This window comes from Ictalurus furcatus, chromosome 1 (assembly GCF_023375685.1).
Source record: "Ictalurus furcatus strain D&B chromosome 1, Billie_1.0, whole genome shotgun sequence".
NCBI lineage: Eukaryota > Metazoa > Chordata > Actinopteri > Siluriformes > Ictaluridae > Ictalurus > Ictalurus furcatus.
Window position 1 is genome coordinate 30653760 of NC_071255.1, and position 15629 is coordinate 30669388.

The following is a 15629-nucleotide window of genomic DNA, read 5'->3' on the forward strand; positions in this document are numbered from 1 at the left end:
AAACAGTCTGCACCTTCATCATTTTATAAAGAGGGCAGAAGAGGCAATGAAGAGTTGGCGAATTTCAGAAGTAAAACTTCAAACTTTATTAAGAAGGAAGCCGAGGTGATATGAAGGTGATGCTCCACTGTGAATATGAGTCAGATTGAATGTATCTCAGCCAAACTATATTCCACTGAGCTGCTCAGAGGCTTAGCCATGAATCTTCACACATCAAAACTGACACTAGAAACTGGAGCTGAGGTTTGACATATAGAAATTCTCTCGACTGCTGTGGTGTCAGATTCTCGGCTGTGTGTTGTGAAGGGCACTGTCGCGAGTAATCCACAAACTCTGAGATGCGATCATTTCCAGGCAGCTCCATCGCATAGTCAGATTTGACAAGTTTAAAAAGTGAATGGGGAAAAAGGGCAGGTCTTAAGAAGACGTGTGCAAAGTCTGTGCCGCATCAGTATTCCTTTCCAACACGCTATCTTTCACTTCAAACAGTAAAAATAATCAGTCGCTCTGCTTAGGTTTCTGATGTGTGTTTGTGTGTGTGTGTGTGTGTGTGTAAGGGTAAATGAAAGATATCATGAGCTCACAGGCAGTCAAACTCTGCTGCAAGTTTATCGCGGTTGCTAAGGCACAGATAGAGACCTGTCTGTTAATACCCTTTACTAAAAAACACAGAGATGAAAGGTGTGAGAAACACCAATAACGTCACTTATACAGAAAGCTGACAAATGAAAGGAAGGAAATCAACATTAGGCGCGTTAGTAAAGTTTTGGGCCACCACAAGCTGCCAGAACAATGGCAATGGGACAAAGGCTTCGGTGTTCCTTGCCATTCTGCAAGTCTCAGGAACTGTACTAGAGCAATGAGCACCGTTCTTCCAGAAGATCGTTGACCAAGACAGTTGGTGTTTTGATGATGGTGGTGGAGAACGCTGTATAACACACCACTCCAAAATCTCCCATAGGTGTTAAACAGGGTTGAGATCTGGTGACTGTGAAGGCCATAGTGTATGATTTATATAGGTTTCATTCTCATCAATCCATTCAGCGACCCCTTGTGCCCGGTGGATGTTGTTGGGGTCATCCCGAATTTTATCCCGATTCAGGATAGACAATTAAGACATTTTGTGTGTGTGTGCGCGTGAGAGAGAGAGAGAGCACGGGGGAGAGAGAGCACGGGGGAGCACAGGGGGGGGATAGAGAGAGAGAGCACCGGGGGAGAGAGAGAGAGAGAGGGAGGGAGAGAGTGGGAGAGAGAGAGAGGGAGGAGAGGGAGAGAGTGCGGGAGAGAGGGAGGGAGGGAGGGAGAGAGAGAGAGAGAGGGAGAGGGAGAGAAGGAGGAGAGAGATAGCGCGTGGGAGAGTGTGGGGGAGAGAGAGGAAGAGAGAGAGAGGGAGGCAGCATGGGAGATAGAGAGATAGAGAGAGAGCGAGAGAGAGGGAGAGAGGGAGGGAGGAGAGAGTGCGGGAGAGAGCGGGGGAGAGAGAGAGAGGAAGAGAGAGAAAGGGAGGGAGGGAGCGAGCGCGGGAGATAGAGAGAGAGCGAGAGAGAGGGAGGGAGGAGACAGAGAGTGTAGGAGAGTGGGAGAGAGCGGGGGGAGGGAGGAGAGAGAGAGAGAGAGAGAGAGAGAGAGAGAGAGGGAGGGAGGGAGGGAGCACGGGAGAGAGAGAGAGAGCGAGAGAGAGGGAGGGAGGAGACAGAGAGTGTAGGAGAGTGGGAGAGAGCGGGGGGAGGGAGGAGAGAGAGAGAGAGACAGAGAGAGAGAGAGAGAGAGAGAGAGAGAGGGAGGGAGGGAGCACGGGAGAGAGAGAGAGAGATATTCTTGATATTTTTTGGGACCACAGGTGTAGGCAGTGACCGGGAGCAAAGAGCCATGACTTTGGTGAGAATGAATCAGTTCCTCTTGTTCACTTTCAGAAACAAAAAGTGTTTTCAGTGATTTCAGTTATCGATTTCAGGTGGTGAAAATTAGACGACAAAATATGCAACAAAAGCATCGTCTGACTTTCTGCATGATTTACAAACCATTAATCATCACTTTTGCTCCTGATGACATTGAGTAATCCTGCTGTTTGTTCTTATTTGTTATATACATAAACTACTGAATTCATTCAGCTGTATTTAGTAAGTAATTTACTACTAAAGTATGACAACGGGTTGTAAGGCATGGTAAAGGACTTCTCAGAATGCGTTTGAAAATAGGATTCGGATATTGTGTGCGCGCCACAATGAGGTCTCAGTAGGCAAGTAACAAGTAATGTTACCGTAATCGGGTCTGAAAATACCATTGTACCTTTGCAACACGCTGGCATTTTAACAATAAAAGTATTCACGCGGACGCAAGCAAAACAATAACCCCAGGCCAGCCATTTAAATGACTGAACAAACGAACGAATGAATCATAAAGAAATCAATAATTATAGCAACCAAAATACACAAAGTAATGATACAGATATAGACGGGGAGAACCGCTGAGACAGAGAGAAACACCTAGAGATAAAGGAGAGTGGACACCTACAGATAAACAAATGGTCTCAAACGTCCTCACAGCATCATCACAGAGGTGTAACGCAACTCCTGCAGACACCGATGCTGGTTTTTTTTAGCCTTAGGAGATTAAACACTTACACACATACAGCGTAATGATGCACTATTACGTGCAAGAGGAGCCGCACATGCTTTATCTTCATAAAGTAGACAACGACTGACCAGGAGTGTGAGCCAAACTCCCACAGGACCGATCCATGATCTGCTGTGCTTCATTATTCATAAGCTATTAATGTTGGAGTGAAGCGAGAGAAGATTGAAGTGACCCTGCTCGGCCCAGCCTTTCGGTCCCTTGTTTGATTAAAATGATTTCAGCACTAACAACGGGAATATGAGCGAGGTTTCTCAGTCGGGTAGGGGGATCTCAATCTGGAGCTGTCCCAGCTGCAGCCATTAGGAAACACTCAGACGTGACTAGCTGAATCTGCAGCTCCATCATTATCCGATCGGCGGCAGAGCCGCCCGCCGCTTGAGTGATGGCCCAGAATGCTTAGCGAGAAGGAGACCACCTGTTCTCCTCCACTGCCTTTAATTGAATAATAATGCAATCAGAATCCATTTATGCGCCGCAATTACACCGCTGGTTGTTTACAGTTCACACTGGTCACGAGATGAGATCTCATTATTGGAATAATGTATTCACAATCCTTGGAGTGAGCACGCATGTGTGTGTGTGTGCGTGCGCGCGCGCGAGTGCACATGCGTATTAAAAATTTAATTCTTAACAGCATATGCTTGGTTCCAGTTTCAGAACGAACACGGCATCTATTTTAAAACTCTTCCTCTCGCTCTGCGCTACTGGTTTGACCCCCGTGGCTTCTGTCCGAATGCTAATGAGAGACAGCAGTCTGAGACACACCGGCATAGGCCCTGATGAAGCCATTAGCTAGGGATGTGATGCACAGCTGACTGTGCTGGTTAGAGATATTTGTTATTTTGACACTGATTATAGAGCATGCAGGAGTTATGCAGCATCTGAAGACACATTTCAGGCAGGGAGGGACGAGATGAAATCACTTTTGTGCAGTTCTGGAAGGCACGTAATGCATTTTAAATGTCAGAAATAAAATAAATAAATACATTCGGGAAGGCTGACTGCCCTGTACAATTATTAATCTATTATTAATCTAATATTATACCCTAAAGAGGGTACATCTAAACAATATTCAGAAGACCTCTTTATTTTAAGTCTTGCACGTTTGTATTTTATATAGGTTTTCAATTAAAAAGAGGTCTTTTTTTGCGACATTAATCGCTATTAAAAAAGGTCAACTATTTATAGCTCCGATTTAAAGCTCCTGAAACACCCTTGTGTTGTGAAAAAAAATCCTTGTAGGATTCGTAAGCAGGGCCATCTGATGACGCAGCAGACTTTCGTTCATTTGGTAGTGAATTTTCAAGGCGACCTTGGGCAAACACAGGGCCGTTACTGAAGGAGCCACCGTCACTGTTCGAGATGAGCTTTTACCCTGATTGGCTCTGGCGCTTTAGCTGGATTGGCTTGGCCGTGTTCCGCGCCCGTCTATGACCGTAAAGCTGCGTCTCATCCTGCGCTGCGAGTCCCGTGTCCCCTCTCGCAGTCTATAGAGGGATGCAAAGTGGCAGAATCATTCCTGCCACCCTGAGTGAACTCTCTCAAGACCCCAGCTATTGAATCTTCAATTTATTATTCAGAGAGAGCTCTGGAAGGAAGCCAAAGAAAATGGCATGTGCAGTCAAGGAGAAACCACGCATGTTTCAGCGGCGCATTGTTGAGGAGGAGAGAAAATATGCCTCGCATTGTTGGAGAGAAGCAAGCCCTTTGATAAGATATGCTATGCAGACAGACAGAACAAATGTGGAACAATGTCAGTCACTGTCAAAAGCCTGAGAGGAGCTGTGAGAAAGAAGAAAAGAGAGAAAAGGAAGTGGGAGGGTCGAGGACAACATGGAGCGACGCGGCTAACGCGGTAGCGTTCCCAACATTCAATAACAGCGTGAAAGGAGAGAAAGAAAGATGGGTAATAGAGTTAGAAATAAAGACCACATGTGGTTATGGCTAACGAGCTAAATGGGTACGAGGTTTGTCGTGGATGAACTGAAATTCACCTTCTGTCTCTGGAGCTGAACGGCACTACGTGGATTCCCAGCGGCCCGCCGCCATTCGACACTTCCACCGGTTTGAGCAGGTCACTGCGAGACAACCACGGAGAACAGATAAAGAGAGAAAGAATAAAACAGCAGCAACAAAACCACACAACATTGGATAGTAGAAGAAAACAGGATAACACAGCGGTTTTTCTAGGTGGGAGGTTGAAAAGGCTCGTAGTTGTGCACTTCGACTAGTCTGGATCTCTTTCTACACAGGGCCATCTATAATCCAGACAGCCATTAAGACATGTGGGTCGATGAGGAACCCAAATAGACACCTCAATTAAGTGATTACAATCAGACTCAGGCCTGCAGCAGGCCGCGCGTGTCTGTGTGTGTGTCTGTTTGTGAAAATCAGCCCACAAGTCAGATCGTTGCACAGGAGACCGACTGTGAAGAGAACAGCGTGCTCCAATAACCTAAAGGCAATTTTATTAGCCCCGTGCTGCATTTGTTTGTATTGAATCTGAAATTAATCAAACCACACGCCATAAATGCTTTCTAGTTCAACTGAAGGCTAACAGAGTCTGCATTAGACAGGAGAATGGAGACACAAACGGTCCTTTATAATGCCTCATTATGCAGCCTGGGCTTTTGAGCTTACTCTAGAGAGATCGAGTCCGCTCGGCCCACCGGTTCTATCCGTCCATTCTTGCCTTCGTCTCTCCTCCTCTCTTCTTCCTCTTCATCCTGTGGAGAACGGAAAACAGAAAGTGAGGCATGTCCCACACATAAGGTCTTCAGAAGTTACTTGGTTCATCCTTCTAGATGCAGAACCCAAACCAGTGAGGGTTCCGAGTATAACCCATAACCATCCAAAGTAGCTTTAAAGGAACCGTGGTATCCCGTGAGTCTGTGTTTTAGGAGACAGCACTACAATCGCTACAAAAGCACCTGTAAACAAATCGTCTCAGATAAGCTTCAAAGGCAGCAATACGGCACTGTGTTACCAAGACAGGTGACTGCTACCTCAGAGTAATGTTAGCCGTTAGCTAGACATAAAACTGAATCACACATAATCTTGCTGCTCACTCGGTTTGTAAGCAAACTACAAGCTAGCAAGATGTCTAGCATACACACACGTCTACTAGCTCGAACAACCCTAGATGGAATAAAGTAATCATATCACTAAATATTCCGACTAAATCAGCTATTTTCTGTCAGAAAATGAAACCGATTACAAATAACGCAGATGTCCACTATGCTAGTTAACAATACGTTACTTAGCTGGCTAATTTGAGCTAATATACTCTAGCCCTAAAAATGCATAAAGATTAAAATAATTACCGAGCACTTATGTGTGAATATGTGACAAGCTGGCAGGGATTGCCTATCCGAAATAACCGTCAAAACAATTGCAAATGAACTGTTTGTGGTGGATTATGGATAGGACAATGAAGGATGTGTGTACGCGGTCTTCAAACAACAGCCCGATGGAGGGATTTCAGCAGGCAGTATTATGCAAGTGTTCAATACAGCTTGTGAAGGCAGCATGTGTTACTTTCCAGACACATTCCTGGTTTATCTCTCACTCTCATCTAATTTAGTAAGACATGAGACGAGTGACTGAGTATTTCAATGGTTCCACTGCAGCAATAGCAGAGCAAATGTCTGTAATCGATTGCTCAGCTATAACCAATCAGCTGTAGGTCACCAGGGCTTGAGCTTGCATTTAATCAGATATAAGGGAAGGGATTTTTCTTCCCCCTCCGTCTTGCATCATATCCTACTTAGCCCTCTCTCTCAATTCTGACTTCATATCCGATCTGACTTCATTACCATCAGCAATACAGCCAGAGGTTTTGTCCACAAAGCTATGGCACTCATATTACTATCAGACTTCACATGCAAAGGACATTGGTTGTGTTTTCTTGTGCCTTGTTCTATCCATAAGAGAATAAGAGAGAAGCTTAATACACAATCAAGCGCACTTGCGTTAAATGGGGAAATATCTGCATAATGACAAGTGAGCATTCCCTCTAATTTTGCTCAAGCCCTTGAACGGAGATCATTTCTAAGGCCAAGTGAGCGTCTAGACGCAAAGCGACAGCCCGCGCCGGTTTGTTAGCCACATATCAATATTCCGCCAGTCTCACCCTTAACCTTCGCCTCTCGCCGAAATGTCAAGCACGGCTAAATAAGCGCTTCGCCGTCTTTATATGGAAATGCATTCAGCCTTTTCAGACAATCATCCTCTACAAAATGTGTCATGCAGCCTGGAGAGCCTGTCTGGCCCTCTCTCGCTCGCCATTTCTTTCTCCTCCTCCGCCACACCGTTCTTCCTCTTCATCACCATCTCTCCCTCTCTCCTTCCCCTCCCGTCCTCTTTCCCTCTCCATCACTCCTTTGTCGGAGAGATTAGAGAAAGAGGTCATGAAAATTTCATCAGAAAACCTGAAGAAAAACACTGAACCGCTGCCTGTAAAAACGAGTCAATCACCTCTGTCTCAAAACACACCCCTACTGTCAGAGCTTTAATTACATGTCATCCACACATTAATTTATATGAAAAGTAGCTGAAAATAACAGACTTGTTCTGACACCGATCTCTCATGTGAACCTGTTTCACAATTTCAATTCAGACTCAATTCCGAACGTTGAACAAATCGCCCACTTCACTCAATAAGAATCAAACACTGATTTAAATTGCATACATACATTTACAAGCAAATAGAGGGCACTTCATCCATCACCATTCACACCTATTGTGCTTCAGGATTCGGGTAGACAATCACGAGTCAGTAAATATATATTGTGAGAAAGAATAAACAGAGGGAACATGTCTGGGGTAGAACACTAAGGGCAGATTGTCGGTGACTGCAACACACGCCTGCGTTGTTTTTGACAGCTCTAAGATGGCGTGGAGGAGCTAGGCTGCTTCACATTCATCACCACTGACACTGGCAAGTCATTAACTCCAGTAACAGAAGCTGCTCAAGGCATAGAAAGAGAGAGAAGATCTCCCAGCTTCACTGTTTGTGGAGAGAAAACATTATGTGATGTGAATACACCCTCAGTGGAGTGTCTCTGTTTGTATTAATTGGATTTTTAAAAAGGTAGGAAATGGAAGGAGAGAAGTGTAGATCACCAAAGAGACCCAAAGATGGAGCTTCTGTTCAGATTTCTGAAAATCAGTTGTGCAGGTCAAATATGGAAACCCTCTTTGGGAGCTTCCTTCCTAAAGCCTAGATGGAAAGCCTGGTACCATCACAAAGTTCACGTGGAAAGCATTGTTCATCTTCGTAAATTCAAAGTGGAAAGCATGGCATCACCACATTCCCGAATTTGGAGTGGAAAGCATGGCACCTTACAAAATTCCGAGTGGAAAGCACTGAATCCTAACAAATTCAGAGTGTTAAGCATGGTATCTTCCCAAAGTTTGGGTGGAAAGCATAGTTCCTACCTAAAATCCAGACAGACAGTCCAGATGGAACGCATGGTACCATCCCAAGGTCCTTTGTGCAAAAACAACTAACTGTTTCTGTCTGTCCCCAAAGGCAACAAGTCAATCAGAGGGAAGAGAGCAAGAGATAGTTTAAGAGAGACAAGATGGCTGGCAGGCATCACTTCTGTCCACCTGCCAAACCAGAGGCACTTAGACAAGGTGACAACATCCCTGAAAGCCTTGATCATCATTTCCAATGAGTTCTGCTTGTCCCACATGATAAGAGGTCGTTTTCACCCAAAGGGGACAGTATCTCTTCACTTTCCTTTATTGAGCCCGTCACCACCAGTTTATGGGTGTCATTGGGGCACATCTGCTGACACACTTAGGCCATGTGTGGTGTGTGTGAACAACAACAACAATAAAAAATAATAAATAAATAAATAAATAAACTGAGTAACTAGCTTGTTGGTATCTAGCTCTACAACCTTACATAGCTTTTTTTTAAGGGGTCATTCATACCCTCTAATTCAATCTCCTGACTGACTATAGAAGATGCTATATATATATATATATATATATATATATATATATATATATATATATATATAAATATATATAACACCTGGAATTTCCACTAAATATACAATTACACAATGTCCTGGATGACTTAAAACCCTACAAGAACAGCTGGGTTCACAGATCAGGTGGTCGTATCATACATGTCGAGCAGTCACATTTATACCCAGAACAATAGTGCTAAACAAACCGCATGGCAGCTCAACCTCAAAAGGAAATCCAGCGATAATGGCTGGTCTTTATCTTCGGGGAATCTAACTGCAGTCAGCATTTAAAGAATATCTCAGAATCATTACCCAAACACCAAGCTCTGGAATTCCCTTTCTACACTGGCCTCAGCATCTGTTTTTACATCCAGCATAAGGAGCTAGTAAATGAGCCATGGAATAACAGAAGGAAAAAGGTGATTTTTGTGTAGACTCTGAAACAATGACTGTTGAAATATTTACAAAGAGCCCAGTCATGCTCTGGACTAAAAATATAAAGTGGTAATTAGTGCACATGGTGCACCCCCTGAAAAGCAGCAGAGAGAGAGAGCGAGCCAAACGAAACCGCTCTCTCCTGTGTGTGAAGTCATTCAAGCAAAACTGTAAGAGGTAAAAGGGTGACAAAATATTTAAATGAGTCTTATTTAAATAAAAATACATTTTCCATTTACAGACACTACTGAAATCACCAACCACAGCTGTTTTGAAAATATGATAATACATTTCTATTAAAACCTTTTCAATCCTTATCAGTTCAACACCCTGATTTATGACTGCCTAAGGTCATGTTCAGGCACGTAGCCTGGTGCACTCTTTGCTGTGTAATTTAATTAATGCTTGGGACACAGCCCTGTCCAGACAGGTTCACCCGAAACAAAGCCTTTAGGAAAGACAGACGGCAGGGAAGATGGTCAAAAATCAGGGCTTTGGAACTACAAGCATAGTCACACGTATGTACACACTTGATAAAAGTACATGAACGGTCGAACATCTTCTACATGTTGAGAACGAATCAATACGAGCCTTGTACTTCCAGGGCCTATAATGGTCTTTGGCTTAGCCATCAAAAGGGCAAATGGTTCAACATCGACTGAATGAGAATACACTGGCTTCTTGGCGTCACTTTAATTTTCTAGGAAATCTTTTATTCTATTGCGGCAGAGAATGGATTGGTTCAGACGTCAGTGTGGGTACAACAGACCTTTGGCTCAACCATAGGAGGATATTTACGAGCCAATCGACAGCTCTCAAACGTGGCCAACCGGATAAGAGTTCCAAATGAAGGGGACGAACTGTCATGTAGACGCCAAGGCCGCACACTCAAGGCCATGTCGAACCCAAATGAAAATGGGCAAGTCCATTCCTGACAAAGACCCTTTATAATATAGCTGTCCCTCAGAGCCAACTTCCATTATCCCAATTAAAGCTTCATGGAGGAAACCTGATTCAATTGGACTTGACTGGTAGCCACACATTAACCCTTTCAACCCTCAGACCTCCATCTTCATCCCCCATTTCAATGACCTCTATTACAGCAGTCAATTTATCACACCGGTCAGCAGTTCTTAGACATTTATACGCACTTATGCTGGACCAACAAACGTTAAAAGAACCTAAACTCAGACTAAAAATCATTAATGGATACCGAGAGGGCCCGAGTAATCCAATCTAGAAGCATGAATACTATTTGGTTGCGGTTTGCTTTGTCCTACATGGACCGAGACGAGACATAAAGCATATTTTGTGTCAGTAAGGAACATATCATTTCGACCGTTATGCGATTTTAACAGGCAATCTGAGCAATCATCTTCGTTAATGCTTCACATCATGTTCAATCACAGCTCTGACGCCTTCTCTATCGATCGAATCTCTTGTCAACTTACCCAGTTATCATTCTGCAGCATGTCTGACATTACAAGAAAGGCTGGATGACAAAAAGAGCAAGGTATATGCCAAGTCAATACGGTACTTCAATCAATGAAATCTTCCAACAGCTGCATGTGTAGCAATTACACAGCCAGACCGAGAGCTACATTTTTCGGGAGCAAGGAAAGAAAGATCGCTGCTCACAAATCCAAGCAAAGGGACCCTACACTGGCAAGCTATGCATGTATAAGAAGTATTTATAGGCTTAAAAAAAAAAAGTAACAACAAATAATTAATAGGGAAAAACATTAATATGAATTAATCGCAATGCATTAAGCTACGAACAAAATTGTTCCCTATATATTTGCATTATTCTATCAGGGGAATCATCCCACTAATATTTAGGCTAAAATATATACTTTATATTGGTTTTCTGAAATGTATATAAATATGCTGTTAAATCAAAAACTTTAATTTAAGAAATGTATCCGTTTGCCTTTTTTGTTTTATATATATATATATATATATATATATATATATATATATATATATATATATATATATATATATATATATATATATATATATACACACATACACACACACACACACACACACATCTTCAATACTATGTATCAGTTAGTAGATTTATCTATAGACCCAAAACTGTACAAACAGCAAGACAAATATAAGACAAAAGAATCTCAAGTGCTCATAATATAATCCGCTTTTTACAAGGCGGTGGCTGGAGTTTCCCGTAAGCGCTCCCGCCACTTTTATTCACCTTTATTCCACTAATTTCATTTCCATGCCACTCTTAATTCCCTCTACTTTAATCGACAGAGACGTGGCACCGCTTAAATCTGTCTGCATTTCGTTTCCTAAGACACTGCTAATGGCGTATAAAAGTTGGGCTATGACGTGAATTACTTTAAGAAAATTAAAGCTGAACAGGTTTTTAATGCTATTAGTTAAATTAAATCAGAAACGTGAGCTGGTCGCATTTGTCCAGATCAAGAGTCTGGAGAGGGGAAGTGAGGGACTAAGCGGGACTACGGGCCGCTTTCTCGCCCGCTCCCCCCTCAGTCAATGCGACGCATCTGCGCCAAATACATCATCTGTCAACTGCGATTTCATACGCGCGCAGGCGTATCTATCAATGCCAGGGCATGCTTTGGTGGGGCGGCTGTATCGTTAAATTGCACTTTAATTAAATTAGGCCGCCTAATTATGAGGGTTTAAATCAATCACTTAGTCAATAACGAAAACCTAAAGCCTGTCGTGCCTAAAAGTCTCAGGCGCTCATCAATAACCACAGACAGGAACGCTCTTCTCATACCACACAGAGCTTCGAGAGGGTATGAATTATTGAAAATCAAGTTACCCGCAATTTGCTTTTGTCCGAGGCCACTCTGACATGATCTCCGACGGCCAGGGAGCAGATAAGGACCTGCAGGGTTTATTTGCTGGGACATCACAAGGGTTTGGTTTGGGGGTCTTTGGTCATTTATAAAAACACATGCTTCAGAAACAAAAGGACATTAGGCAGGGTGACACATTAGAGCTAACGCATAATAAGGTCACACTGTGATCCTCAACAGATATGGCATCTCGTATGGAAATTGCACTCGGTGTCCTAAAATAAAACCGTTCCAAATTGATTTTTCTTTTCTCTCCCCAGAAGGAAGGGAGGGGGTGAGAAGGAGCGTTTGTTCACTTACACCGAAATGAAATGATGACTTATCATATCCTTAAATAAAAAGGCAACGGCCACTTGAATATATGTCTTCACTTGAGCGTTAAGTGAGCTTATGGCCGCCTTTCCTTAATTAATCACCATTTGGAAGTGATTAAGTGGGAGGACAATTTCTCTACCCACAATTGAAGTGATTAATCCAGGTTTATACTGTGAAGGTCACTGAATGTGTGTGTGACTGCGTACGGAAAGAACACAAACTGAAAGACCTCAAATGCAAACAGATTCCCCCCCCCTAACAATTTAATACCCGAGATAGCAATGAACTCCGTAGCATGTTTTTGGGGATGCTCTTCCTCAAATTTCATGTGATATTAACTATTAAATAAAATGCATACAACCATAACAGATTTCAAAGAGTAATAGTCTCTCATTGCTACTGGAGTAAAAAAAAAAAAAAAAAAAGAACTGATGGTCTGAGCAAACTCTGGCCTTTTTTTCCAAAGCTAACAAGAGCAGCTTCTACAGGCAAGATATCAATATTAGGGTCATCAGTGATAATGAGCTTGCTGAAGAGCTATCTACGTCTCTTCTCGGCAATAAAAGGTGTTTCTGACTGAAGTCACTTCATATCATACTGAATAATTTAGCAGGGTATAAAGCCGGGGTACAACCACTGCAGTGGATGATTACTGACTGAATGACCTGTATAAGAGACTGGCACTTGGCTCTCTGGTCTCATGACTTCATTCTCTTTACTTTTCCAGGCTGAAGTGCTCGATGGCAAGGCTCTGGATATCGAGTCGAGTTCTGAGTATGGGGGAAAAAAAATCATCCATTCAGACATGCAGCTTGCGTGCACGTGCGCGTATGTAGTATGGGTTACGAGAAGGGCAGGGAAAATTTCCAACAAAAACCTGAAGTCGGTTAGCCCTAGCAATAGAATAATTACACAAAATGATTCCCAAATATTTACTGTAAAATTCCAACATCCATATCAGAGTCTGATTGACCTAGCCTGACCTTGAACGCAACATACCACGCAGATAAACACAAGCACATTTTTATTCGTACAACATATTCAACCGTTATCGTCCTATTGCGCAAGGAAACTGCACAGATGTTGTCCTTTTCGTGAACTTCCCGAGACTGATCTCACCTGGTGCGACCGGCCTCTGAATCCAGCCGGTACGGTCCAGCACAGGATGTGAGACTTCCCATAATGCTTATCGCTAACAGGAAAACAGATCTGTGCGTCAACACTCAAAAGAAACCCGTCTCGAAGGCACACAATTTAGTGCATTTTATTTATTTATTTTTTTTAGTCCCTCTGTGACGCCGAGCTTTTATTCCACAGCACAATCCAAAATAAAATCTGTCCACACCATGGAAGCATGTTTACGCGGCGACAAGATTTACAGCACCGGAGAAACACAAACGAAAACTAAAACAAAAGCAGGAAGGCAGAAAGCTGTAATCGTACCGCCAGACACATTTGATACACTGGGACTAAATATTGGGAAATTATTCCCCTTCCTGTCTGATCCAGACCTTGGCTGTACAGACACTCTGAGCTCATTGATTTATTAATACATGTGAAAACACACTATTATTCCCTTAACACAAAATACAGCGACGTGAGACGCTGGTGCCGGAAACGCGTCGAGGTGTAAAATGACCAAAAATTTTAGCACCAGTCCTAATGAACCTTCTCCTGAAGTCACTGTACGTGTGTGTTCAAGTGCAGTAAACATGGACACAGAATAATACTCATCATAATCAGGAATCATAATATTACTGGTATTATATGAAACCACATCAGCAACAGAATATTTTATAGATTTCAATTCTGCAGTTATATATTTCCACAGACATATCAGCAGAATTCGTCAGCAATCATGCGCATTATCGAGATTATTACACAATCAAAACCAGAATTACACTAAAAGTTTGGTAACGGAAAGTAAAACCTAAAATTCAGGTTCTACATTTCAAACTAAGCATCTTAACTGTAGATATTTAACATCGCATTACAGCTCTAAATCTACACCCAGATTTCTGTACAGTAAATGCAAATAACATTGAAAAGTTGATCAAGCGCACTTAAAAAGGGGATGCTATTTTATACCACGGCGCTGTTGAATTCTCTATTCTGATTGGTCAGAGGCTGACAATAGAGTGCTGCAGGGATGACGTATTGCTGTAGGTCCATCATCCACGTTCCCTCGATAGAAAGCCAATAGGAGCTTTCCATTGGCTTTAGGATTATTGCAGAAAATAAGCTCGGTGTCCAACAAACGTTGATGATTCTTACATGTTTTGCTCATCAAGATAATCTTCAAAATCAACACGACTTTAATGAATTTTGAAGGCTAAAAACAATCGCCAGAAGTAAAAAAGCTAAAGTTATGCTATAAGCCAGGGGTTCCCAAACTTTTCCACGGCAAGGCCCCCCAAATGGCATTAACATTTGACCGAGGCCCCCCTTTTGGCAAGATGTCTTTAAAACACATTAAAAATACAGACTTCTGAATATATCCCCCTTTTTTATTATTAATAATTACATCTTACATCTTTACATTACATTAGCAATTTATTGTGTGTGTGTGTGTGTGTGTGGGGTTGTCTGAGAGTGAGAATTTATTTTTCACACCAAATTATCGAGGCCCCCCGGGCACCCCCTGGCGGCCCCCAAGGGGGCAGCTGCCCCCACTTTGAAAACCCCTGCTATAAGCAATTTGAAATAAAATAAATAAATAAATACAGTTGGAAAACACTATAAACTGATAAATCTACAAGTTGGAATAGTTGGAGTTGGAATAGTTTGCAAGAGCGCCGGTATAAACACTACGAGGCTGCAGTAGAGGAGTCTTCCTGTTCGCCGTGATGACCTTTAATGTCCCCGACAACCTCTGTAGTCCCGTTCAGCCACTTGTTACTGACGTAAAAGCTTAACAAAATCACAAGGGGTATTACTGATGTATCTCATGTCGTAGAATAAAACATGAAAATATCTCGAGCTTATGTTAACCACATAACTTATTTCAGTCATTTAACAACGGGCGGCTGTGGTTCAGGTGCTAGAGCGGGTCATCCGCTAATCGTAGGGTTGGAGGTTCGAGTCCCGGCCCACGTGACTCCACATACCGAAGTGTCCTTGGGCAAGACACTGAACCCCAAGTTGCTCCCGATGGCAAGTTAGCGCCGTGCATGGCAGCTCTGCTACCATTGGTGTGTGAGTGTGTGTGTGAATGAGACACGGTGTAAAGCGCTTTGGATAAAAGCGCTATATAAGTGCAGACCATTTAAGGAAGAAGAAGAGGGGGGAAAAAGAAAAAAAAAAAAAAACCCCATTGACTACAGGACGATGGAAGTATTTAGGACTACTTAAATTTAAACCTGTGTTATTTAACAAAGAAAAAAAAAGTCTAGAATTGTTGATA

The 15629-nt window shown here is 42.7% G+C and overlaps 1 protein-coding gene across 5 annotated transcripts in view; it reads right to left on the reverse strand.

Annotated features, from left to right (window-relative positions):
* pard3aa (par-3 family cell polarity regulator alpha, a) overlaps positions 1–15629 on the reverse strand; it is a 434509-nt gene that overhangs the window by 223659 nt on the left and 195221 nt on the right. For all 5 annotated transcript variants that reach the window (XM_053635967.1, XM_053635945.1, XM_053635955.1 and 2 more), the window contains exons 6-7: positions 5278–5363; positions 4632–4715 (exon numbers count right to left, since the gene is read on the reverse strand). In XM_053635967.1, coding sequence (XP_053491942.1) covers positions 4632–4715; positions 5278–5363 — 170 coding nt within the window. The remainder of the gene's footprint in view (positions 1–4631; positions 4716–5277; positions 5364–15629) is intronic.